This window comes from Myripristis murdjan, chromosome 6 (genome assembly GCF_902150065.1).
Source record: "Myripristis murdjan chromosome 6, fMyrMur1.1, whole genome shotgun sequence".
NCBI lineage: Eukaryota > Metazoa > Chordata > Actinopteri > Holocentriformes > Holocentridae > Myripristis > Myripristis murdjan.
In genome coordinates this window covers 23210055-23232370 of record NC_043985.1, presented here as the reverse complement: position 1 = coordinate 23232370, position 22316 = coordinate 23210055, and the positions used below count along the sequence as shown (strand labels likewise).

The following is a 22316-nucleotide window of genomic DNA, read 5'->3' as shown; positions in this document are numbered from 1 at the left end:
TAAACGTGGGTAAAAAAATGTATTATGATAATTTTCTGGGGTCAAATTGACTCTAGCTGATAAAAACTGTCAGTGAATTTGATGATAACAGAGGGGTTAAGACGTAATTGTTTGTATTTTAAATAATCATAATAGACTTCACTGTGTCGTGTTACCTTCCTGTCTGTCAGGTCCCAGCAACATCATAATCCTCTGGACATTGACTGGAAGGTAAACCTTGTAGTTACAGTTTGGTTTGTGAATTTCCTTGAGATGGACACTTGGTGGCTCACTCTTTCAAGTTTTCTCCGTCTCAGACAGCACTTTGGTTGGGTGTCGACCCTCAGCAGCAAACTATATTATTGCATCAGGTTGCCGCTGCATAAACTGATATTTCACTTTCCATTCACACATCCACTGTAAAGTCCCAGCCGTCAATACTGGCAACAGGCACAATTCATTTTGGATACATACAGCTGAATCTTCATTTTTAAAATAAATTTATTTTATCATGATTTTGATGTTAAACGTATGTAAAGGCACAAATTTGTTGAAGATACAAAACCTCTGTGACAAGCAGCAGTATGGAGGCTGATGACACTGTGGTAGAATATAGTTCAATAGCTTATATGTCAGCACACATCAAGTGGAGTCATCCCAGATTTCCTACTGGAGTTGCTCAGATTTGAGTCAAAGCAAATAATCATTTAGGTGCTTCTTACAAAATATTGACGCTCCAAATTCCCCTCTAGTAGTTGATTTGTCTGCTGGAGAAGGCCTTCTGCTTGAGACAGCCAAGTGCTGCGGTTAGAAACCACACATGACTTTACGACTGGAAGATCACTCCAAGAAACATGTTTAGGGAGAAAAAGGATCATGAGTTCCTAAAGTATTTGGGCATTTAGCACTTGTCCCCAAACCATGACACATTCAGTATTTCCTCTGTGTATTTAGTAGTGGTGCGCAGCCACAGCAAGGAAATTACCACCACTGCAGCAGAAAATGTAAAATTAAAACTAACATTGTAATTTAGCCAAAAGGTTATTGAAACAATTAAAAACATCTTTAGCACTAGAACCTCCACTTGAATGTGACATAGACCCAAAGAGCAACAGGTAACTAGAAGTATTGCCCATAGCACCACAGCTGTATTAAAATTACAGAAGAAATGCTACATATTAATTACAAGCCCAGAAAGTGTTTTGAGTCTATTTGAGTCTGATACACATGTAGAACCCATTTTCTCCTCAGTTCCTGAGCTTAACTGTTCCCAGATGTATTAAACTAAGATTAGATAGTAGAACTGAGTCAAAACAATGTTTTTGCTTTCAATGTTTGCACAGGTGGGCGGCATGGTGGTGTAGTGGTTAGCACTGGTGCTTCCAAAGACATGCAGGTCAGGTGAATTGGTTATACTAAATTGCCCCTAGGTGTGAATGTCATTGTTTGTCTGTCTGCCCTGCAATGGACTGGCAATCTGTCCTGGGTGTTTCCCCTGCCTTCCACCCAATGAGCACTGGGATAGGTTCCAGCAACCCCCCACGACCCTTGTGAGGATAAGCGGTTTGGAAAATGAATGAATGAATGAATGTTTGCGCAGGTTTCGTGATTGAATAACAAAAAGCCTTGACCTCAAAAAATAAATAAATAAATAAATTAAACAGGTGTTAAATGATGCAATGAAAAATGTGAGCTGAAAAATAATCCCAGTTTCTTTATTGATAAGATTGTGTCATATGTAAAACAGCATAAATTAGATATTTTTCTAGTTTTCATTTGGTGTAGAAGCTCATGACGACAGATCCTATTGAAAGGGAAAAACAATTAGAACTCATGTGCAGCACCAAAAAATTAAAAATAACATTTACTTTTAGCATTATACGAGTATAGTGTCAATACAGGCAACACAATCAGGCAATACTGTTAAGTTTTGAGATGGTAGAGATTATTACCAAGAGTTTTGTATGTTTCAGATTCAAACAAAGAGATTTTAAGATCTTACTAGGCAAAATATCTGAAAGGTTTTTCATACCGTTTTAGCTCAGGCATGGGAAGCATTTCAGTCTGCTTCACTGTACTTCAAGTCCTTTTACATTTTGGGATCTGGTGCTTTTGTATCCATGTCGACTTGTGGCAACCTTGCCATCAGATCGCCAAGATGGCATATACAGAGTTTGTGAGAAAAACATTTTGCCTCTTACATAGCCGTTTCTGGACTTGACAATGTAAATGGGTAGAAGTGGACAGGGCATGCGTGAGCCCGTTCGAAGTGTACGCCTTTGGGAATTTTCATAGCCACCATTCCTCTGATCAAGGCTACTCCGACTACAAGCAGAATAAAAACCTTTGGACACAGGCCGTCGTTCAGCAGGTCTGTGCATCACGTTGCTGGGCTCTTTGATGTTGGCTCGATGGATCTGCTTGGAAACTTTATTTTTTTGCATGATGTTTGGGTTGAATGTCCCTGGAAACCCACTGGAGATCATATTATTTGTACCAGTATTCCTGAACATGCCTTTCTTGCCTCTATTTATAGGGTGAAAGCTATGGAAGTCAGAGTCACTGGCAACTAAGCTTGCAAGGACTTCCTTTGGTTCTGAGCTTGGAGCTGGGTCAGGAGGAGCGTTGAAAGTCCCATCGCTCTCACTGGCCTGAGCTGTGAGCCCATTTTGGGTAGAATCAAAGCCAGTGAAAACAGGAATCTGGGTATAGGGCTTGTTATTGGTCATGTGTTTTTGTTCCTGAATGATGGGGGCTTTATTCTGCGTGGAGAGGTCTGATTTCTCCTGGCCTTCTGCCTGGGCATTAGGGACGGAGCGGTGAGTCGCATCAACTCTGTGTTCACTGAGATAATCATCATGTCCACTTGAGCCATTATGAAAGCTGGAGGGTTTCACATTAAAAGCCCAGCCAAGGTGGGATTTCACTGGCTGCTTTGTGGTGGACAGTTCACCCTGAGGGTCATGTGGGCGGGCTGCTTGGATATTCCCATGACCAGCGTTCCTTTGAGGTGAACGGATATTTGAGCTGGAATGAAAACCACTGGACACAAGCAGCTGGACAGCGGACGGGTGGTCTATGTCTTTTGACGCCTTGTCAACAGAGACAGTCTTAACCAATGGGGATGGTTTCATCTCATGTTTGTGCAGTTGAGCTGGGATGGAAAGGTTGCCTCTTGTATTGACATACAAACTTCTGCCATAAGAACTTGGTTTAATTTGCTCGGATGCACTAGAAGACAAGGGCTTTTGCACAGAGAAGACATCATGAGCTTTAGGAGCTTCACTTGGCTTCTGAACTCTGGGAACTTCGGCACTGGGTTTATCAGACCAGCCAGAAGGTTTTCTCACCTCACCAGATAATGAGCTCATAGGAAGTGTTCTTTGTTCAAACAGCTTGTCACTGGTTAACTGAACATTTTTACCTTGCGCATGAAAATTACTCATCAAACTCTCAAAGTTACTTGAAACATGTTTTAGTTCTTCTAAACCAGGACTAAGGTAGAAAGCATGTCCTGGACCAGAGTCCTGTCTGTCATATTCACCAGTAGAGACAAGACTTGAAGAGGAAATAGCAGGATCAGAGACAGAGAGGCTTTCACTTGACATTTGGGCGTTGGTACCCTGTTGAAACTCTGTATTCATAGGCTCATCCCAAACTTTATTTTCACTTGGGCCTTTTTGGGCAGGCTTCTTCCTCACAGAATTAGACCCAGAGTCAGTGGGAGACTCTTCATTACTGCCCTGAGCGCTAGAGAGAATCTCATTTTCCAGTGTTTTCTGGGCTGTTTGAAAATGCATATTCATGTCACTTCCTGGCTTCAGGTAGGAGGTTTTCATAGACTCTATAAAGTATTTTAAATCTTGGATTGTTGGGAAACTGACACCTTCCACAACTTCATTTTGTTTATGCCCCATCATTAAAAAGCCACTGGAATGTTGATTATAACCATTGTTAGCCCGCTCTGGTTTTCGCACAACAGGTGTAGAGGGGATCACAAAAAACATGTTGGGGTCATATTTTGAGGCAGGTTTATTTTGCTTCATCCTCATTTCAGTGGGCCTAATACTGGGCCTCCTAAGCCCCTTTCTGTGCACAGGGGGGACTGGTTCTCTCTGAAGGGGAACAAAGCTGTGAGGCCGCATTGTTTGCATCTGATCTCTTTGATTAACAGAGTCATGGCCAGTGTTCGAAGATGCTCCAGAATACAACTGGTCTGAAGTATCTTGAGCAAGTACACCTCCAAGGCTACTGAAGTCATCATTGAGAGCATAGCCATGGCCAATATTGTTACCTAACAGGGAAGGAATGGATATATACAATAAATTCATGTGGTTGAATGTGGTAGTTCAAATTAAATGGAGTGAATAACAAAATCCTAACCTTGCTCAACCTGAAATGAAACACAGCCCCGTAACAATATAATACAAAGCCAGGAGACCCTGAAAAATATTAAAGTTAGTTGAAAAGACGTAATGTGTGTCAAATTTGCCAAGGTAACTCCACCACTCTGCTTACCCAAGTGGCAGAGCCATGCCAGTGAGTTGAACCACAGTGCCCACCTGCAGCAGCAGACCCTTGTTTAAAACTACCAGCCCTGACAGTGCCCTCCGTGAGAGCCTTACTGCCTCATCCAGCAACAGCATCTCAATTTATTTGTAGATTAGGGCCGAGTGTTGTGTGACTTTGTTCCCCTCTTGTCAACCTTCACCTTGTTTCCTTTGTTTATGTAATTCCTGAGAATGTTTGAGAGCGGGTGACGACAGGGAAAACATGAGGAACGTTTGTTAGACTTTTCAGACTCGACCGGTTGAAGTTAACTAATTGAAGACAGCTGAGGCTGTGTGAAAATCAGCCTAATTATACACATGGCACAGGTGGAGCCATTAGTCAGACTGCTACATGCTGTTGGCTTTGATGTCATTTAACTCATCCAAAAATCTGTTTGGGAGATGATAGCTTTAGAGACATCTGTTGCCTTCCTCTGCCTGCATGTCTCTTTTAAATTTACTTGCTTTGGAATTATGCAAATTGCATTGCACTTGATTGGCGGAAGAAGCTAGATGAAGTTTGATATTTTGGAGCACAGTCTGTTGAGGTCACACTGAGGTCTCTTCATCACACTTCACACAGTAAATAGTCCTGCTGAAATGCATTAACCTGTCACATTGGGAAAGAAAGGGTCTTGAATCATAAAAAGGTCAATAAATCTGTCATGATAATACTGAGAAAGACTGAGTTAGAGGTAGCGCTATTCTCAATTTCTTATTTCTATATATATTGTTGTAATATTGTAGAATTAATGCACACATTTTTGCATGATGCACTGTTTTTAAAATACAAAGTTCTAATGCACATACTTTTATATTCCTTTTTTGTTCTTATAATTTAACTTATGCTTATATATTTTTCTCTTGATGATTTAAGCAACTGCAGCTGACCCAATTTTCTCTCAGGGATCAATAAAGTATTTCTGATTCTGATTATGAGGGAGAAATATGATCCGTGTAAATGAAAGTCCATAACCTTTTCTCAGATTCACTTGTTAACAAGTTGCAGGGTTAGTCGGGTCATTCTATCTCACAGATTCTCTTTCACTTCCCTGTTGTCAGTGTAGAGTACAGTGTGTAGAGTATCACCAGCCTGTGGGGTCAGTCGTCCTGTCAACCACAATGTACTGTCTGAGTATCTAAATGAGACAGTTATTAGGTTTAACTAATCTGAGATAATGCCACAATGCTTAGAATCCATTGATTATTTTTTTCCCCACAACATTGACTCCTATATCTTGTAGAGATACTGAGTTTCCTGACAGCCTGCCTGCCTACCTGTTTACTGAATTAATGATGAGCTCTCTCTGTGGGTTGAAACAGTTGGTGGAGGAGGTTTGCTGCACAGAGGAAGAGCAATGCCATAGAGCTGGATCTGAAGATGGACATTTCAAAAAAGCACTATGAGCGGAAATGCCAGAGGGTTGCACTCACCAGATGGTTGAACTGGGTGAAATTTCGCAAGACGGCACAGGCTGGTAGGTGACCAGTTATCCGTTTCTGAGCAAAAAAGCACTAATGACTAATACAGGCTCATAATTGTTCCACATTAACTGTATTTGAAAACTGTGACTGTATTACATGTATTGCCAGAGAAAACATGCACTGTGTACCCAAACTTGAAGCCATTCCTGAAAATCATCTCTGCCTCGCTGTGTACACCCACTCCAGTGACTCATTTTATCCCCCATGCTTTTGCTGTTTGACTTGTCCCTACTTTCAGAAACTGAGCTTATGTAGATATTGAATACGACTGCCTTTATATGTGATCATGATACTGTTGCCATAATCTATCTCATACTATTTTATTCCATCATAAATAAGAAAAAATGGCAGAAAATAGTGGTGTTATATATTTATTCAGTTCACAAGTCTTATCCTGGGGATTTCAACCAAGATTTAAATTTTCTTTCAACTTAGCTGCCATTGAGAGACTTGAGCGTGTTTTAGATGCTGTCCACCTTAAACGTGTCGTAGTTGCGTGGCGCTATGCGGCAATGGACTCAAAGAGGGCAAAAGAGCTCTTTGAGGTATGAATTCCATTTTCATAATTAGAAAAAATGTATGAACTTTTGGACCTTTCCCAGTTGTTTGTGCATATGTGTCACTTCATCTTCCAGAAGTCAGACCCTGGTTTATCTCAAATGGGCAGCAAGGAACAACATAGTGGGAAAAGAATGGATGGACTCTCTGTGCTCCCTAGGAAACTCTCTCTCAAGGTACTTGTACTGAGACTGATTCTCTCCCAGAAAGATGGCCCCGGGTTTAGAGGCTCTGCTTCACTGCCCTCCACGATGAAGTCATATCTGTTGCGTAAGACTCGAGGAGAACTTCATTGTAAACATTCTCCCAGTCTTTTAGAAGTCAGTTGATGAAAGTCAGTTGCAACTAATTATGTCTAATATGGCCCATTACCCATTACCATGGTAAAGGCTGTATTTACAGGACAACTTTCTCTCAAGAATCTATCACTGTACCTCTGAGAGTGGTGATCCTAGTGTTTTGTGCATATTCTCTACAAGCGCTCAAATAGCTTGTTTGTTGTTTGTGATATTTTTTGCAGGCCTGTTTTCAAATTCATGACATATCTTATAAAGCTTTTAATTCAGCACTGTTATATTTTATATTATGTCTAAAAATACCAGGGAACATGCTATCTTGGTGGGTTGTTGTTGGAGCAGCCAGTCTCAGCCCCTTGTTTGTTTTAGCGAGTTTACAGGGTTCTGGCAAAGAGTCCGAGGTCTTGGCATTGATTGTTCTGCTGTTTCTATCCAACACCTCTCTCAATAAATAGTGGTTCAGCATGACTATGTTTGGTGAAAAAGAAGGGGCTACTTGTTTAAATGGCAGTGCAGTGTACACTGGCTGTGGGTCACTGGCAGAGGGGGCAGCTGGCCTCTCTCTGCCCCCTTGAGATTGCCATTCCCAGACAGCTTTTCATGTTTTGCAAAAGCCTAGACACCAATGAAGCTTTCAATTAACCAACATATCAATATGAACGCAACTTCCTGGCTTTAATCAGTGTAGGTCCTCATCTAGCCATGTAGGATCCAGGAAGGTACATTTAAAGCATTAAAGCAATATGCTCTATCTATAATACTTTTTGACTCTCCATGTACTCACATGGCTGGATGGATTTCTTTCTCTCTTTTTCCACAAGCAGCTGGCAATCACTGTTGTGTTGTTTCTGGCATTAAATCTATATTTAATTGTGGAATTAAATTCATTAAATTGTATTAAGTTTGAATACTTCAAAGCTCAGAGATATTTATATATCTCTTATTAGAAATGGAGAATGAAATCAAAGACTATGCTCTGCTCTTTAATCTTTAGTCACCTTTAGGAATTAACAGACATGTGATACTTTTGTTTTCCTTCAGGTCTTTGAGTATCTACAATTTCGAGACTGGCTGAGATGTGCCGACGTGTGTTGCACATGGAGAGCTATTATCTCATCAGGCTCACTGTGGAGTCAGGTCTGTACCTCATACTGAGAATGTTTGTTGTATTTAATTCATACCAGCATATATTTACAAAGAAAAACTAGACCCGGGCAGGAGGTGGAATGATTTCTTCAAATGTTGCCAGATCAATTTCTCTGTAGAGAAAGATTGGATTACAGATGGCACAGCAAAGCATATTCTGCAGAGCTACTGTCCATTTGTGATTCATCTCAACATGCGTGGATGTACATCACTTAAGTGGCCCAGCATAACATCCATCAGTAAGTATTAAAAATTCCCTTGAGGTGGTTTCTAATGTTAAAAGCTCCACATTTTGTCATGAATTGGTTCAGATGTTGATGTTCTCTAACAACAATTTCTGTAACAGCTGAAAAGTTGATAGAGTTCTTTAATTTTTATGAAAAATACATTGAAAAAACACGGAAGCAAAACAGAAAAAAAAAATCTCCATCTGATACAGACTGTTTTTTGATGTTGAGGGAAAATGAGGAGCCTTCTCAAAGTTGAATACTCAGCTCAGCCTGATAATCTGGTACTTCTGGGGTGCTCTTAAGTGGCTCGGCTCCACCTCTTCCTCCTCCAACTCTGCCTGCAGTTCCAGTGGTGTGTTCCAGAGCTCGGGGTCGGTCTGGCTGCGCTGTCTGTCCTTAGGACACTCTCTGTTGTAGGAGTGAACATACTGCTCCACACTCTCTCCAGTATATTCAGGAGGAGAGCGACACAGCAGGCCGGAGTGCTTCACCCCTGGGTGCAGACGCAGCCAGTACACCATGTAGTGGATGCTGAAAAATGTATTTATTTGTTTAGCATGATTGCATCTGTGTCAAACAAAAGTTGATTGTATACACATAAGCTCAATAACCCACCTATAGTCACACACCCAGGGGTTTCCTCCCAGTTTGAGGTTCGACAGGAAATAAAGGTCCTCCAGAACCCCATACTGGACAAAGTGCAGGCTGTTGTCAGACAAGTCCAGCTCACGAAGGTGCAGGAGGCCAGACAGGGAAGCTTGGACAAGGAAAAGAAGGAGATGGATAGATATAGCTGATACACTATTTACCCATTATCTTTTTCTTTCTTAGTTCATCATTAGTATACTTAAAATGTTGACAGTGTCTGTCCTGTCAGTAAACCTAAATAGTCAGGTTGAAATGTGTCATCTGGGCTTCAACTTCTGTCTGCATTACTTGAGTGTGCTGTAATCACCCTGTGTTTAAGCCTCTTATTTCCCCCCATCTAAATACACTTAACACTGTATACAAAAAGATGGCAGTATGCCCTCTCTTCTTTACAAAGAAACAGCAAATTGCATAATATGTTCCAAGCTTTTTGGTTATCCATGTTTTCTGACTTCTGACAGAAAACACAAATCTAACTGCGTGGGTTTTTTGTTGTGGATACTGCAGTGAATAATGAGCACATGATAGTCCCGGATGGTAATTAATAAGCATACATTTTTCACCAAGATATTCCCTCTGTGCATGCACACATGCAAACTTATACCTGTGTCTATGTGCCCCATGTTGTTATTGCTGAGGTTAAGTGTTCGTAGGCTCCTGGCTCCTTGGAAGTCTCTGGCTCTGAGGTGAATGATGGAATTATGGGACAGATCCATATGAACAATGTCTTCTGGGATCCCTGCAGGCACCTCGGTTAGACCTAAAGGAAGGGGAAGGACGTCAATCAAATTTTATTAGTCAATCAAATTTAGCCATTTTACACCATGATTTTGCAGCACTCATTTGTTCAGTATATTTTTCATAGGTTTGTTGCTAATAAACCAGAGGAAAGCTCTGATGAATAGAGATAGAAAATCAGCTAGAGATTCCCATGGGTGCTACAAGCGCTGCAAGTGCAGCAACAAACCTGGCACAGAGACAGCTTTGAACTTTCTCCCTCATAATCTAAGGCTCATATGAAAATCCAGGCCTTCTGCCAGTAGGCTAACATTAAAGCAAGAGCACACTGATTGATGTTTTGGCTTGCTAATTTTATAAGACGTTATTTAGCTTTTACTTTACAAGTTTTTCACAAGGTACGAATTATAAGGTGGACTAAAGTAGCAAGCACCATAACATTGAATAGAAAACATCTGCCAGACCCGCTTTCTATTTGCCAGTTCTGTGTCTGGCTCTGAGCCCCCCTTGAGAAATGGAGATTTTGTTGTTCCAGTCATGTGACGCGTGCGCTAGTTAATCATGAGCATACGTGTTCTCTGCATTTTAGCTCAAGAGGTATTTTTCCAAACCCATCTATTGCATAAGAAGCATATGTTCCAAACTTACAAACCAGAATGTAGTGAATTTGTAAAAACATTGTGAGGAACCGATTTGTGCAACAGAGTGCTATTAGTAAAACTGATGCATAAACAGACACTGATTGTAAACTAACCTCTGTTACTGCAGTCCAAACGCGGCTGGGGGAAAAGGTAGGTGTGGCAGGAAGTAGTGGCATCGGGCTTGGTACGGATTGGACTAGGATTGAGAGTGTCTATGGGGTCTGTTTGGTCTCCCTGTGGGCTGGTGGAGTCTGACTCCTGGCAGAGCAGCTCCGCGTCAACCTGCTTCAGCTTTCTGTCTTTCAGCCTGACAGGCTCTGCACACCTGCCAGATGAAATGTGGTTAAGTCATGATGATGTAATTCCCCAAGAAGCACAAGGGATACACGGGGATATTGTAAGATACATGGGGAAAGAAAAGTGTTAATGGAATATTGTAGTCTGTGCATACTTTTGTGACATTTCTACAACTTGTATACCCGTGGGATCAGGGCAACAGATCACTCACTATCCAAGGCTTTTTGTTGGAGTTATTCACCTGGCATGATTTCCTAGATTGCGGTTACTTGGGACCTGCAGGGTGCGTATGAGGCTATCCATTGGGCAGAGACAAATCCAGGGATTGTCGTAGAGACGTAAGTAGCGCAGGTTCGGCATGGGGATGAGTGCCTCCTCACTGAGCGTGCCCAGTGTGTTGTGCTGCAACAGCAAGGTTGTAAGTTTTGTCAGGCCCTCAAAGGCACCATCCTCCACCACAGAGATCTGGTTCTGCTGCAGGTCCAGACTCTTCAAACCCTCAAACCCAGCGAAGACCCCATCACGAAGGATCTTGATCCGGTTGCGGGCTAGAAGTAGGTGCTTGGGTTCTTTAGACCAGATCTTTGAGCTGGGGATGGAGGTGAGGCGTCGGTCCTGGCAGTCCACAAAGACTTCTCCAGATTCTATAGACTCTGAGCAGTCGGTTCCCACAAGCCTGGATGGGCCCGATCTGCTGTGGCGTCCACCAGCTCTTACCCTGATGTAGTTTTCAAACACAAGAAAAACTTTTATCCGCATGTCATGTTTCATACATAGCTTGTCATATTCTCTGTACTGTCATTAGAGAAGGTGATAAACAGAATGGACAAAAAAGACTCAAGGGTAAAGCCATACCTGTCTCGCGTGAGGCCGTGTCTTGCTCCTCTGAGGCCTCTACCCTTACCTGCTCTTCTCATCTCTGTGGATGGGAGCAGCAGGAGGACCGAAAGGGCCAAGAAGAATGAAGAGGTCACATGCATCCTGAACCCAGCTGGGACTGTCTTCTCAGTGAGACGAGCTGGGGCCAAAGCACAAGTTTGGAATACAAGTCTTAGGAAAGAAGACTTGGAAACAGAAGCCAGGGGTCAGAGATCAACAGTGTTATCATTGATGAAACACAGCTGCTGCTTGCCCTGCAGGGAAAATTATATAAGAGACGAGGAGACTCCTGGAATGTATATACAGCCTTGAAACAAAACAGAAAGCTGTGATGGTCACTTTTGTGAGGATAAATATATAGGCCTATATATTTTTTTTTACATAACTTCTTATATTACTTTGAAGGTAGAATTTTGATGTCCAAATTTGAAAGTACAAACGATCACATGCTTATAAGTATTTCACAATATACAGTGGTTTGATCATCAGCTTGCTCTCTACTCATTTGCTTTGTGTCCCGGCATCTTAGGTGAATGCACGAATTTGCAGGAGCTCAATGTGTCAGAGTGCCTCAATATCACTGTAAGTTCTGTAAAATACTGTTTACACTACTTGCAATGTCTGGATGATTATGTAATCCTCAGAATGTAATTGCATATAGGACAATACCTTCATAGCATATGCAGTACATTAACATTTACTTTGAACTAAACTCTAAAGATTACAACCACATGTGAACTCCTAACAAGAAGGCTATATGGAAAGTCAGTCAGTGTGCATTTTTATGATATCATTCTCAAAATCTGGTCTTGGGTCAAGAACATTGCAAGAGCTACACACCACATGTTTTTGGTTTCTGCTGTGATTTTTCTCATTGTCATGATTATGGTTTATTCATTGTAATAGGCCTTGATATATTTTGAGCAAATTGCGTAACTATTTATGAAAAAAGTTAAGCTGGAAAATTCAGTTTGTGATGTGAAACACAGAAGAAGGTGAAATGTATTTAACATTCATAAGTGTTCTCTTTAACAGGACACAATGCTTCAGAGAATTGTCGAGGGCTGTCCCAACCTTCTCTACTTGAACCTCTCCTCCACACTTGTGACAAACAGAACTCTCAGGGAACTATCCTGGTAAATTTGAACAATTAAAGACTAGTGGTAGATGGAGAAGAGATCAGGTTTTGTCAGTACCTGAGACCCCTGTGCTCTAGTTCGATCAAAGTGTCCAAATTATCAAAAAGTGTCCTGCAAGACGCCCCGTTAGTGGCCTCCTGCCCCTACATTCCCAGAATGAGCCCCATTTCTGCTTCTTCTCCAAGACACAGCCCACTGCCAGGTCGTATATCATGTCCAAAAATAAACTGCTTGCCAAATGCTATGATATTACAGTGATTCAGGTGAGCGGATGTGGCATAACTAAACTACTAGCCATGTTTTCTGAATTTTCAGTTCACAACAACATTTCTATTAATTCAACTCAAAAACAGAAGCTTTCAGTGAACACCTCTCTTTCATGGTTATTATTGTCATGCAAAAGATTTGGGTATATATCACATTTACCAAGAAACAATTTAAAACTGTTTACTTTCATACAAAACGTGATATTATTGCATTTGCTGATGATATACCCTCCAGAATACATACTGCTTTTACGCTTTTCCTTTGCTAAGGAAAAAAAATCAACAGAAAGCTTAACCATACATAACTTGTCTCCAGTTTCTTGTACTACTAGTCAAATGTCTGGTTTTGGACAGGAACTGTGTGAACCTTATGTACCTGAGTCTGGCCTACTGCTACAGTTTGACAGATGAAGGTTTTCAGTGCCTTACCACAGGGAAGGGCTGCCACAAACTCATCCACCTCAACCTGTCCGGCTGCACTCAGGTCAGTTGGTGCTCTCCTCGTTGTTTTGTATATATTGTCCCCACTTTGCTGCAGCTGTAGTCAGGTCACAATGTTTTGCCTACTAGTGAGTTCAGCATTCAGTTTGCCTGGGATAAATTAGTCACTCCTCTCCGCTTGGACTTGCGCGTCTCCTCTTGTCTCCAGCAGTACACAGTTTGGTGCCCCGAGAGAATGAACAAGAGATCTGAAGGAGAGAGGGAGTAGAAAGTGCTTGTAGCCAGGTGGAGGGCTGGGATTATACAAAATACTCTGGCCCACCCACCCACCACGTGCGCAATCCATAACATCTCACCCGTCCCCTCAACATACAAAAACACTTCCTTATGGGAGTGAGCGTTGGTTCGGTTCCAGATGGTATGGTTTTGCTTTACTGACTGTGAACAAGTGAGAGAGAAAACCAGAGCCAGCCAAATGTTTCAGATTCCAACACAGACAATTTATTCTTCTCTTCCTGTCTTTACCCTTAGATGACAGTGGTTGGGTTCAAGTACATTTCTGCAGGATGCCCTTTACTCAAAGATATTGTGATCAATGACATGCCCACACTGTCAGATACCTGTATTTTGGTATGTATGCTCTCTGTTAACATGTGTTACCGGCTTATTACAGAGTAACATTACAGCTCTATAATGAGAATTCTCAGAACAGAGTATATAGAATAGAATAAGAACAGAATAGAATGGAATAGAATAGAATAGAATAGAATAGAATAGAATAGAATAGAATAGAAAATTAAAAACTTTATTACTGATTCACAAAAAGAGTCAATAGAAGATAAAACACATAGTACAAAAAGACAAGATGCATCTCTCAGAAAATACTCAAAGCAAAACATATCAACATTCAGTTTCAATACTCAGTAGAACAGAGAGGAATAGAATTGCAAATTCTTATTTTTAATCAAAGTACAGTTTGTACACTATGTATACTCCCCCTTTTCCTCACAGCAGAAAAAAAAAAAAAGTTTAGCATTCTCAGTCTTGTCTTGTCCAACAGCCTCTGGTTGCCAAATGTCGCTCTCTGTCTGCTGTCTCCCTGCTGAACGCACCTCATCTGTCTGACGCTGTCCTCGAAGCTGTCGCTGCAACAGTCAGACTTAAGGCTTTTAGTACAGAGGGTGAGAGAATCTTGTTTTGTGTGACCTGTATTTCCATGTAGACATGAGAAGGTGTAATGTTCATTTTGTTGTATTTTGCCTGTTCCACACCTGTATGTGCTGCAGGTAGCAACCGCATAACAGACACCGGCTGGAAGGCCCTGTGCCGCAGCTCACAAGGCCTCCGCAGACTCGGTGCCGCGGAGTGCCCCAGAATGACCGATGAAAGCCTCAAGTCTGTGGCCACACTCAAGAATCTGCAATACCTGGATATCTCACATTGCAACAAGTGTGTGTGTGTGTGTGTATCTCACTGTAGATGTGCATCTGTCTGTATTGTCTTTAGTCTCAATATTCAATACACTCTATGCTACACTCATTTGTGGTACATAACTTTGTGTTTCAGGGTGTGTGATACAGGGCTGCGGTACCTGACTGAGGGCTCCTCGGCCAACAATTTGCGAGAGCTGAATGTGAGTCACTGCAGCCGAATCCGTGACATCTCTGTCATGAGGATTGCTCAGAGGTATACAATAAGTCTTCCCACCACACTCGTATCTCACACATATATCACTCTGGTCTGTTGTGAAATGAAACGTAGCCTCTCTTTTTGTGTGTACAATTCATCAGGTTGTGTAAACTGCGCTATCTCAATTTGAGTTACTGTGAGAAGCTGACTGACAGCGCCCTGGAGTGGCTGAGTGGCAGCTCCATCTCCTCCCTTGACGTCAGCGGCTGTAACATCCAGGATCAGGTGCTGTGCGCATGTGTGTGCTCACCTGCACACTTTAGAAATAAAGAAAACCTCTAATGGGAGCATTCCCTCAGAAAAGAAAATCATATCAGCGTTTAACTTGGGGTTTGCATTTTTAGGGACTCAGCGCCCTTGAGGGGATTCGCTTGAAGAAGGTGGTTCTTGCTGAGTGTGTCTGCATCACAGATAGTGGCATAGAGGTACACACGTAGCTGGAATGTAGATACAAGGCCCGAACATGTCATTTGTATAATTTGCACATTTGTTTCTCTTACTGTAACCCCTCACTTCTCAGCAGAGGAAGGAATTTGTCCACCTCTAGATATGGCTCACCATTTCCTTCATGTTTCCTCTCATCAATTCATATTTCATCCTTTCATCCCCTCTCCCTCCTGTTGTTCTTTCCATTTGAGGGTAGAAGCTGTGCAAGCATGTGAGGGATTTGGAACATGTTGATGTGTCTCACTGTGTGGCTCTGTCTGACCAGGCCATCAGAGCCCTTTCATTTTACTGCAGAGGTCTAGTCACACTGCGAATGTCAGAGTGTCCCAAGGTACACATACACATTGTCTCAATTTTCACATACATTCTATTCTTTGCCCCTTTCATTTCATGCCACATTTTTTCCATTTTCTTTTGCCTTTCCTCAGATGACAGATGTGGCGGTGCAGTATCTGACATTTGGAGTGCAGTATCTGCAAGAACTTGATGTGAGTGGCTGTGTGCTTCTCACAGATTGCACTCCCCAACTCTTAGAAAGGAGCTGTCCTTCTCTCAGCTCCATCCAAATGACATGCTGCAGCGGTATCTCCAGGTAAGACACACACATATAAAACTTCTGTAGAAAGTGTCTCAAACAGCTGCAGTGAAAATACTGACCAGTGAGTGTGTGTGTGTGTTTCACTAGGCTGGCAGCGTTGAGGTTGCAGCCACGTGTGCAGCACTGGGAGCACAGCAGATATGACCCTCCCTGGTGGTTCTAATACATGGACCAGATGGTGCAAGCCAATCAGAAAACCCGACAAGACTGATGACACATGAGAAGGGGAGGAGCCTGCACTCTATACTGATGAGCAGAAACTGAGAGGGTACACAAGGGTTTGGATAACTCCTGATTTTTTTTTTTTTTTTAATGTGACCTTAAGGAATAGTCACCCCACTTCAGATAAGTTTTGACAATCATGTCACAACTTTTATGATTTGCATCGAACTGTATTTGAGTTTGCCTGTCATAGCATCTCCAACAAAATACTTTTGCTTTTATACAGAATTTCCGAGAAAATTCACTCACAAAAAATGCAGTGCACATTTTTAACAAATGTACAAACACATTCAAACTGTTCAGTGTTGTTGTAAGTTCTAAAAGTACTTGAACAATGAACAAGCCCCTCTAAAACTACGCACAATAGCTGATTTGTCATGTCAACAAGAGACAAAGGCTGGAGCTGCTGCACTGACAAAACACTGGACCTGAACTCTGTTGACGCTACAAGAGCGACACATGGTCTCTTTTTGCTCCAGAGTGATCAGCACTTCAGCGAGACTCACTAGGATAAAATCTGTCCAAGACTAGTACATATTCTGTAGAGCTCTACAGGTCGAGGATTGTGGGAGTTGTGTGAACATAAACAGCTATGGGTGTCAAGATTAATAAATTAGTTTACATTTTCTCAGTCATTTTCTTGACATTCGTTTTATTAATTAGATACTACTGAATAGCAATCAACTGGAGAACATATGTGACTTTCTCAAAACTGGCACAATGTGACTGTGTTTGACAACACAGGCACAGATGGGTTAAGAGTCTGACTCGCCTCAATTTACCACTTGATAATAATAATCTGTTTCCAATCCACTGCCACTCCAGCAATTCCAGGCTTTGATGCCAAATGATGTCACAGATTATACAACCACTACAGTTTTCACAGTATATTTTATACAGTATACACATGCCTGTTTTAGCTACTCTGACAACATTCAGCATTACAAGTCATACAGTAATAATATTATTTTTAATATATGCTTTTCTAAGTCATTTAAGCACTGTACCAGTTCAGTAGAAACCACCACTGGGATACAGTTATACAGTATGCAGCTTTCTCATGGTGTCGCAGCACAAACTACCTGAGCACTGAGCTGGAGAAAATTCAATTAGGAAAAAGTGAATACAGTCTTATGGCACTGCAGAGGTTATTTGGCTCTGCCTGCTACTGAAGTGGTATTTTTAAGAATAAAGCTCCTATGCACTGGAGCTTATTTATGCATTTTTAACCCTCCAAAAAGCCAGTCACTCATAACTCAGCTTCCAAGCTTCAGGGACTCAAACCAGCTTTGTGTCTTCAGCCTAATGGAGCCTCTGTCTGCCTGAGCCTTGATCCGCTGATCCACTTGGGGGTCACCGTTCACGTAACCTGAGAGAAACCAAACAAGAGAATTAGGGGGAGCTATGCGGAGCAGTGAAAGGAAAACAGATTGGCGTTTGGTCGTGCTGTGTTCGTCGTGACGTGCTGGCAGCTACACCTCCACGGAGAGGGATGCTGTCATGAAGACTGATGTCTTACCAGTGACTGTGGTTTGGCCTTGGGCTGTGTTGTGCTCTGCTCCGTGCAGCAACACCTCTGGGCTGATATCCACCGAGGCGCCACTGAGCTCCACCCCTACTCTTAAAGATGAGGGGACACGGACACACACTGCTCCTACGTGAGAGGGAGGAATTTTGAACAAGAATGACCAATAAAGAAAATAGGTAAAGGTAGTGGATGATTGACACAACTGCACAATTGGGCAAATTCAGGAACCTTCTTCCAATCTGTTTACCTTCTTGACTGTGGAGATCGGCACTGCCATTGTCACCCACGTAGACATCAATATCTCCTCTGTCGGAGGAAACCTTCAGTGAACCGTTTGAGCCATCTATAGGGGCAAAGCAAGCCCAAGTGTTAGGGTATTTTTCTTTAAATGTAGTTCCTAAAATAGATGCCACACATTGAGAAATGCAAACAAGAGAATTAGCTTACTTACCTACAATTACATCTCCAGACATGCTCTTCACAGTGGCGTTACCTTATTACCAAGGAAAAGCACAGAGTCAACATTAACAAACTGTGTAATTTCAGCTCCTAGTAGACAGATTGCATACTATCCAAATAAGGGGTGTTACACTCACATTAGGTTGTGGGCTGCATTCTTTCAAATTAGATTTTTTTTTTTGGAAAACATAATTGTAACTCAAGTCAACACATGGATATCCTAGGCTATGTTCTGATTTACTATTTTCAATCAATCAGTTTGTAGTCAACCAATCTATGAGAAATTACATGTTGGCAAATGAAAATAACACATAATGTAGAATTTCATGAAGCAGAAGAGAGAAATCCAACAAATACACAGCAGACAGGTTTGCCATTTACCTCCCAGAGGAAAATGCTGCCCTTTCCATCTTTCTTGAAGAATTCTACATTTCATGTCAACCTTCTGATTTTTGATCAGATGTTTGCTAAACCAACACAAAGTACCAGCGGCCTACTGCCGGCCGATGGATAGTTTGTAGTGACACATGCTCCGGGCCCGATTTGGCCCCTGGGCCGTATTTCTGACATCTCTGATCTAAACGGTGGAGGCTATGGAATGACTGACAGGAAGCACAGCTCTTCCATGGGCTGTGCTTCCCGACAACATGCATGACTGAAGTCAGCAACATAATTGTTTCCATGTATTCCAGGAAGAGAGAGAGGCTCATCTCCGTCAAGAGGAAATTAAAATTCTACACAGATGACAAATCTTCATCTATTGCCTTAACATTACAACAACACAGGGCTGCCTTCTGACAGTCAGTCGAATCATCCGTCATGGACCTCCTCAGTCAACTCAGAAGGTGGACATGAAGAGTCGTTTGTTTGTTTGTTTCTGTTTTTTTTTTGTTTTGTTTTGTTTTAAAATATAGTTACTGGGCAATGCAATATGCAATTCTCTTAAAAAGGCACTGGGCATGTATTGCAATAGGTAATGGAAAATATTACATTTTATATCCTTTTGGAACAGATAAATTGGGTTAATAAACTGGAGAATTACAGAAGACAGTACTGAGCAACTCAAACAAACAAAAAAATAAAACAGCAGTTCACTTATGAGATGCAATTTAAAGGAGAGTGTGAAATGCAGTAAACCCTCAGCCCTAAAACTTCGAAACCCAAAGGGTCCAAAGACCCCATTTCAAAAACCTTAAAGTAAGGATGGACCAGTGCAGATGACAGATACGCTTTTTAGACATGCCTGTTTTAAGACTGTCACATACTTTAATACAATGTCAATTAAATTCTGTTATTGATTTTACAATTTTATTAAATGACAAAGTCCTGGAAAAACACAAATAAATGCCGATCCCACAACTGGCAGTAAAACCACTGCATGTTAAAGTGGAAATCAGCTGAAGCCAATAGTCTGGAAAAATATATGGACGCATCTCTAACATACTCCATTCATCTCAACAATTGTTGGAATTTCCTTCAATGCATCTGGCCGGGATATTAGACTGCATGCTCCAAATGCCACATAAGTATGCAGGTATAATAGAGTGAATATGCTTTACTATTATGTAAAAAAAAAAAAAAAAAAAAAAAAAAAAAGTCAACTCATCAGGTTTAAAAACAATTTGGAGTACAGAAACCAATAAAAGACAATAAAACATTCAAAGAGACTCAAGTAAATTCAGGAAAGGCTCTCCGATAAAAGTTTGTATGTTTTATTTTATTTTAGTTTAGTTTAGTTTTTTTTTTTTTTGGTTGACTTTGTGAAGCACTTTGTAATGTAGATTTTGAGAAGTGTTCTATAAATAAAGATTATTATTATTATAGAGATTATTATGTTTTTTGCAGCCTTATGCTATGCGAGATTGGAAACACGTGTTTAGAAGGGTGGGATAAAGATTTTAATTAATATATTGTTAGTCAGTATTTTCCATATTTTCCATCACTGTACCCCAGAGTATAGCAGTAGCACCAACCATGCAGACAGCTGAAATGAGAAATACCTATAGTGTTTGTTTGTTTGTTTGTTTGTTTGTTTGTTTGCTCACCATGTACATGCCCCAGCTCCACTTTCCCAGAGGAGGAGGACACAGACGTGGACTCGGCGTAGATGGCTTTGACCTTCAGCGGGCCATGTTCAGTTGAAACGTTCATTTTGGTGCCCTGGAGCTTCTTGACATCCACTGCCTATAGACACACACACACAAAGTGATAACTCAACAGTGATGAACCGCAGCATACTGTATCCAGCTGTATCTAACATTAACTTAAATATTTTTACAAACTATATTCAAGCTGTGTGTCCATGACAAAACAGTGTAACACCAATCGGTGATAAAACTCAAAGCTGCAAACACATTTTATTACAACCTGTTGTCTAGGTTACCCTGTTGTGGGCTGGGACTGCCCCCTAATGACTGCTGAGTGAAAGACCAACAACAACCAGAAAATATGTTATGTGTAATATGTTGTTATACTATCATCATGTTATATGTTGTTTATATGCCACATAATGCTGTAATATGTTAGGTGTATGTGTAATATGTAGCTGTGGACCTACACTGTCTCCATGGGCGCTGATGTCCACGTTGCCATGGATGGTGCCCACACCTGTAACATGTCCTCCATGGGACTGCACCTCCACCTGGTGACCCTGAGACGAGACAGACAAGGAGTGAGAAATATCAGCCGGACTCCAGGTCAGATTTCTGAATACATTCATAGACTGTAGCTTTTCAGCCGACATTTCAGAGGAACCCACTTTCACCCAGGAATGGAGCATTGACAGGCTCTCTGTACTGATCCACATCAGCTTTACAAAGCAATATCACATCAGTTCAGTGTTGATTTTTCTGTTGATATTTGACTTATTGTGAAATTGGCACTTGTGTGACTTTTTTCTAAGGAGAATGGCACTTAATAAACCTTTAAAATTAAAAACAGATTAAAACTAACATGTAAACATAAACGTAAATGTAAACGTTTGATGTGTTGTGATGCCCACCTTGACAGAGTGCAGCACGCAGTTGCCTTTTTCCGTCTGCACCATGCAGACATCACACTCCATTTTCTGGACTTGCACGTTGCCCTTCCCTTGTGTGGTAACGTAGAGATCTGAAACACAAAACACAAACCACACACAGCTGGCATCGTTTCACCTGGTGCTTAGATCTTCAAAGGCAGACCATGCAGTTTGAAATGGGCCCTGGCATGAACCTGAGGGGCTTTGTCCTTCCTCAGCTTCATCCTTGACGTTAGTAAACAAAGGGTCTGCGCCTTGAATGAACTGCACAGGAGCATCATGAGAGCAGGAGACTCTCCGTCCTGCAGAGGTCACGGTCGTTCACGGTTGTTTCGTAAGGAGGTTCACATCCATGCACACTGATCAATGACCTTATCATTGTGATAAATGATACTCACTGCTTTTGATGGGTGCGGACAGCTCCACGGACATGTTGCTGTTGACCTTCTCGGCCAAGATGAGCAGCTCTTTGCTTTGGTCATCGTAGTGGACGTGGAAGTTGTCGAGCTTGACGCCCTGGTCGGCGCTGGTCCCGCGGACTGTGACGAAGGCTCGGTTCGCCTCGGGGAAGGCGTGCGGGTCCAGCGGGCGGATGGAGATGCTGCAGCCGAGCCGGACCCGCACCGTGCTGAACGGACTCACCACCAGGGTCCACTGCTTCAGGGGCTTGTTCCCCTCTGTGGCCGCCGGGGTCACCGTCCTGCTGCAGGGGGAGGCTGAGAAGCTCCGTACTGAAGACAAGTGGCAGCCCGTGGGTGTCTTCGGACATGCTGGCAGGGACCGGCAGCGCAGGAGTCCGACACACAGCCGCTGAGTTACTGAACACCAAAACATCGCAGTCACTTCCGGCAACCAGGAGAGACAGGAACCATCCACATGTCACTCTGCTGCCGTCAGCTACCAGGGTGCGAGTGGACTGAAAACACTTACTGTGGTAAACAAGACTCTTTTGGTCAACATGGGATATCACACTACCACCGCCAAGCTACCAGAATTAGAAAAAGAAAAAAAAAAAAAAACTTCCGCTTACACCTTTCAAAATAAAATCCATATAACTATCT

At 42.0% G+C, this 22316-nt stretch overlaps 4 protein-coding genes across 15 annotated transcripts; 1 reads left to right on the top strand and 3 right to left on the bottom strand.

The window, feature by feature from the left end:
* The first annotated feature begins 181 nt into the window (after positions 1-181).
* Positions 182-20799, top strand: fbxl13 (F-box and leucine-rich repeat protein 13). Of its 11 annotated transcripts, none has more exons than XM_030052904.1 (19): positions 182-210; positions 5853-6007; positions 6450-6559; positions 6650-6748; positions 7910-8005; positions 8118-8253; positions 11977-12029; positions 12483-12583; positions 13207-13336; positions 13825-13923; positions 14336-14474; positions 14580-14754; positions 14860-14979; positions 15084-15207; positions 15327-15407; positions 15626-15760; positions 15858-16021; positions 16115-16295; positions 18929-19091. In XM_030052904.1, exons 2-18 carry the CDS (start codon positions 5911-5913, stop codon positions 16188-16190), a joined length of 1935 nt encoding a protein of 644 aa, XP_029908764.1. In that variant the 5' UTR covers positions 182-210; positions 5853-5910; the 3' UTR covers positions 16191-16295; positions 18929-19091. The 11 variants fall into 11 exon arrangements, with proteins under 11 accessions (XP_029908764.1, XP_029908760.1, XP_029908763.1 ...); XM_030052900.1 differs by lacking the exons at positions 182-210; positions 18929-19091 and adding exons at positions 4908-5179; positions 20763-20799; XM_030052903.1 differs by lacking the exon at positions 182-210 and adding an exon at positions 4908-5088.
* LOC115360187 (uncharacterized) lies at positions 1667-4655 on the bottom strand. The gene is made up of 4 exons (XM_030052894.1): positions 4498-4655; positions 4363-4421; positions 2012-4273; positions 1667-1783 (listed from the first exon to the last, which is right to left on the bottom strand). Exons 1-3 carry the CDS (start codon positions 4623-4625, stop codon positions 2049-2051), a joined length of 2412 nt encoding a protein of 803 aa, XP_029908754.1. The 5' UTR covers positions 4626-4655; the 3' UTR covers positions 1667-1783; positions 2012-2048.
* Positions 8444-11548, bottom strand: LOC115360199 (leucine-rich repeat-containing protein 17). The gene is made up of 6 exons (XM_030052926.1): positions 11424-11548; positions 10810-11286; positions 10385-10596; positions 9497-9652; positions 8860-9001; positions 8444-8775 (listed from the first exon to the last, which is right to left on the bottom strand). The coding sequence occupies exons 1-6, from the start codon at positions 11546-11548 to the stop codon at positions 8505-8507; spliced, it is 1383 nt and encodes a 460-aa protein (XP_029908786.1). The 3' UTR covers positions 8444-8504.
* Positions 16311-22253, bottom strand: fam185a (family with sequence similarity 185 member A). 2 transcript variants are annotated; one of them, XM_030052933.1, is made up of 8 exons: positions 21654-22253; positions 21238-21347; positions 20790-20886; positions 20282-20416; positions 18229-18270; positions 18025-18120; positions 17769-17903; positions 16311-17618 (listed from the first exon to the last, which is right to left on the bottom strand). In XM_030052933.1, exons 1-8 carry the CDS (start codon positions 22087-22089, stop codon positions 17506-17508), a joined length of 1164 nt encoding a protein of 387 aa, XP_029908793.1. In that variant the 5' UTR covers positions 22090-22253; the 3' UTR covers positions 16311-17505. The 2 variants fall into 2 exon arrangements, with proteins under 2 accessions (XP_029908793.1, XP_029908792.1); XM_030052932.1 differs by having other exon boundaries at positions 20282-20420; positions 20794-20886.
* Positions 22254-22316: the final 63 nt, after the last annotated feature.

Coding starts and splice junctions, on each gene's coding strand:
- LOC115360187 (XM_030052894.1), bottom strand. CDS start 4,625: ATGCTGTTGCTGGATGAGGCAGTAAGGCTCTCACGGAGGGCACTGTCA. Junction 4,422..4,497: donor GGCATGGCTCTGCCACTTGG/GTAAGCAGAGTG, acceptor AATATTTTTCAG/GGTCTCCTGGCTTTGTATTA. Junction 4,274..4,362: donor TTCATTTCAGGTTGAGCAAG/GTTAGGATTTTG, acceptor CTTCCCTGTTAG/GTAACAATATTGGCCATGGC.
- fbxl13 (XM_030052900.1), top strand. CDS start 5,911: ATGGACATTTCAAAAAAGCACTATGAGCGGAAATGCCAGAGGGTTGCA. Junction 12,584..13,206: donor ACTCTCAGGGAACTATCCTG/GTAAATTTGAAC, acceptor GGTTTTGGACAG/GAACTGTGTGAACCTTATGT. Junction 15,408..15,625: donor TCACAGATAGTGGCATAGAG/GTACACACGTAG, acceptor ATTTGAGGGTAG/AAGCTGTGCAAGCATGTGAG.
- LOC115360199 (XM_030052926.1), bottom strand. CDS start 11,548: ATGCATGTGACCTCTTCATTCTTCTTGGCCCTTTCGGTCCTCCTGCTG. Junction 9,653..10,384: donor TTTGGACTGCAGTAACAGAG/GTTAGTTTACAA, acceptor CCCTTCCTTTAG/GTCTAACCGAGGTGCCTGCA. Junction 9,002..9,496: donor CATGGGGCACATAGACACAG/GTATAAGTTTGC, acceptor TCCTTGTCCAAG/CTTCCCTGTCTGGCCTCCTG.
- fam185a (XM_030052933.1), bottom strand. CDS start 22,089: ATGTTTTGGTGTTCAGTAACTCAGCGGCTGTGTGTCGGACTCCTGCGC. Junction 20,417..20,789: donor CGCCCATGGAGACAGTGTAG/GTCCACAGCTAC, acceptor GTCTATAGGCAG/TGGATGTCAAGAAGCTCCAG. Junction 17,619..17,768: donor AGGCCAAACCACAGTCACTG/GTAAGACATCAG, acceptor GGTTTCTCTCAG/GTTACGTGAACGGTGACCCC.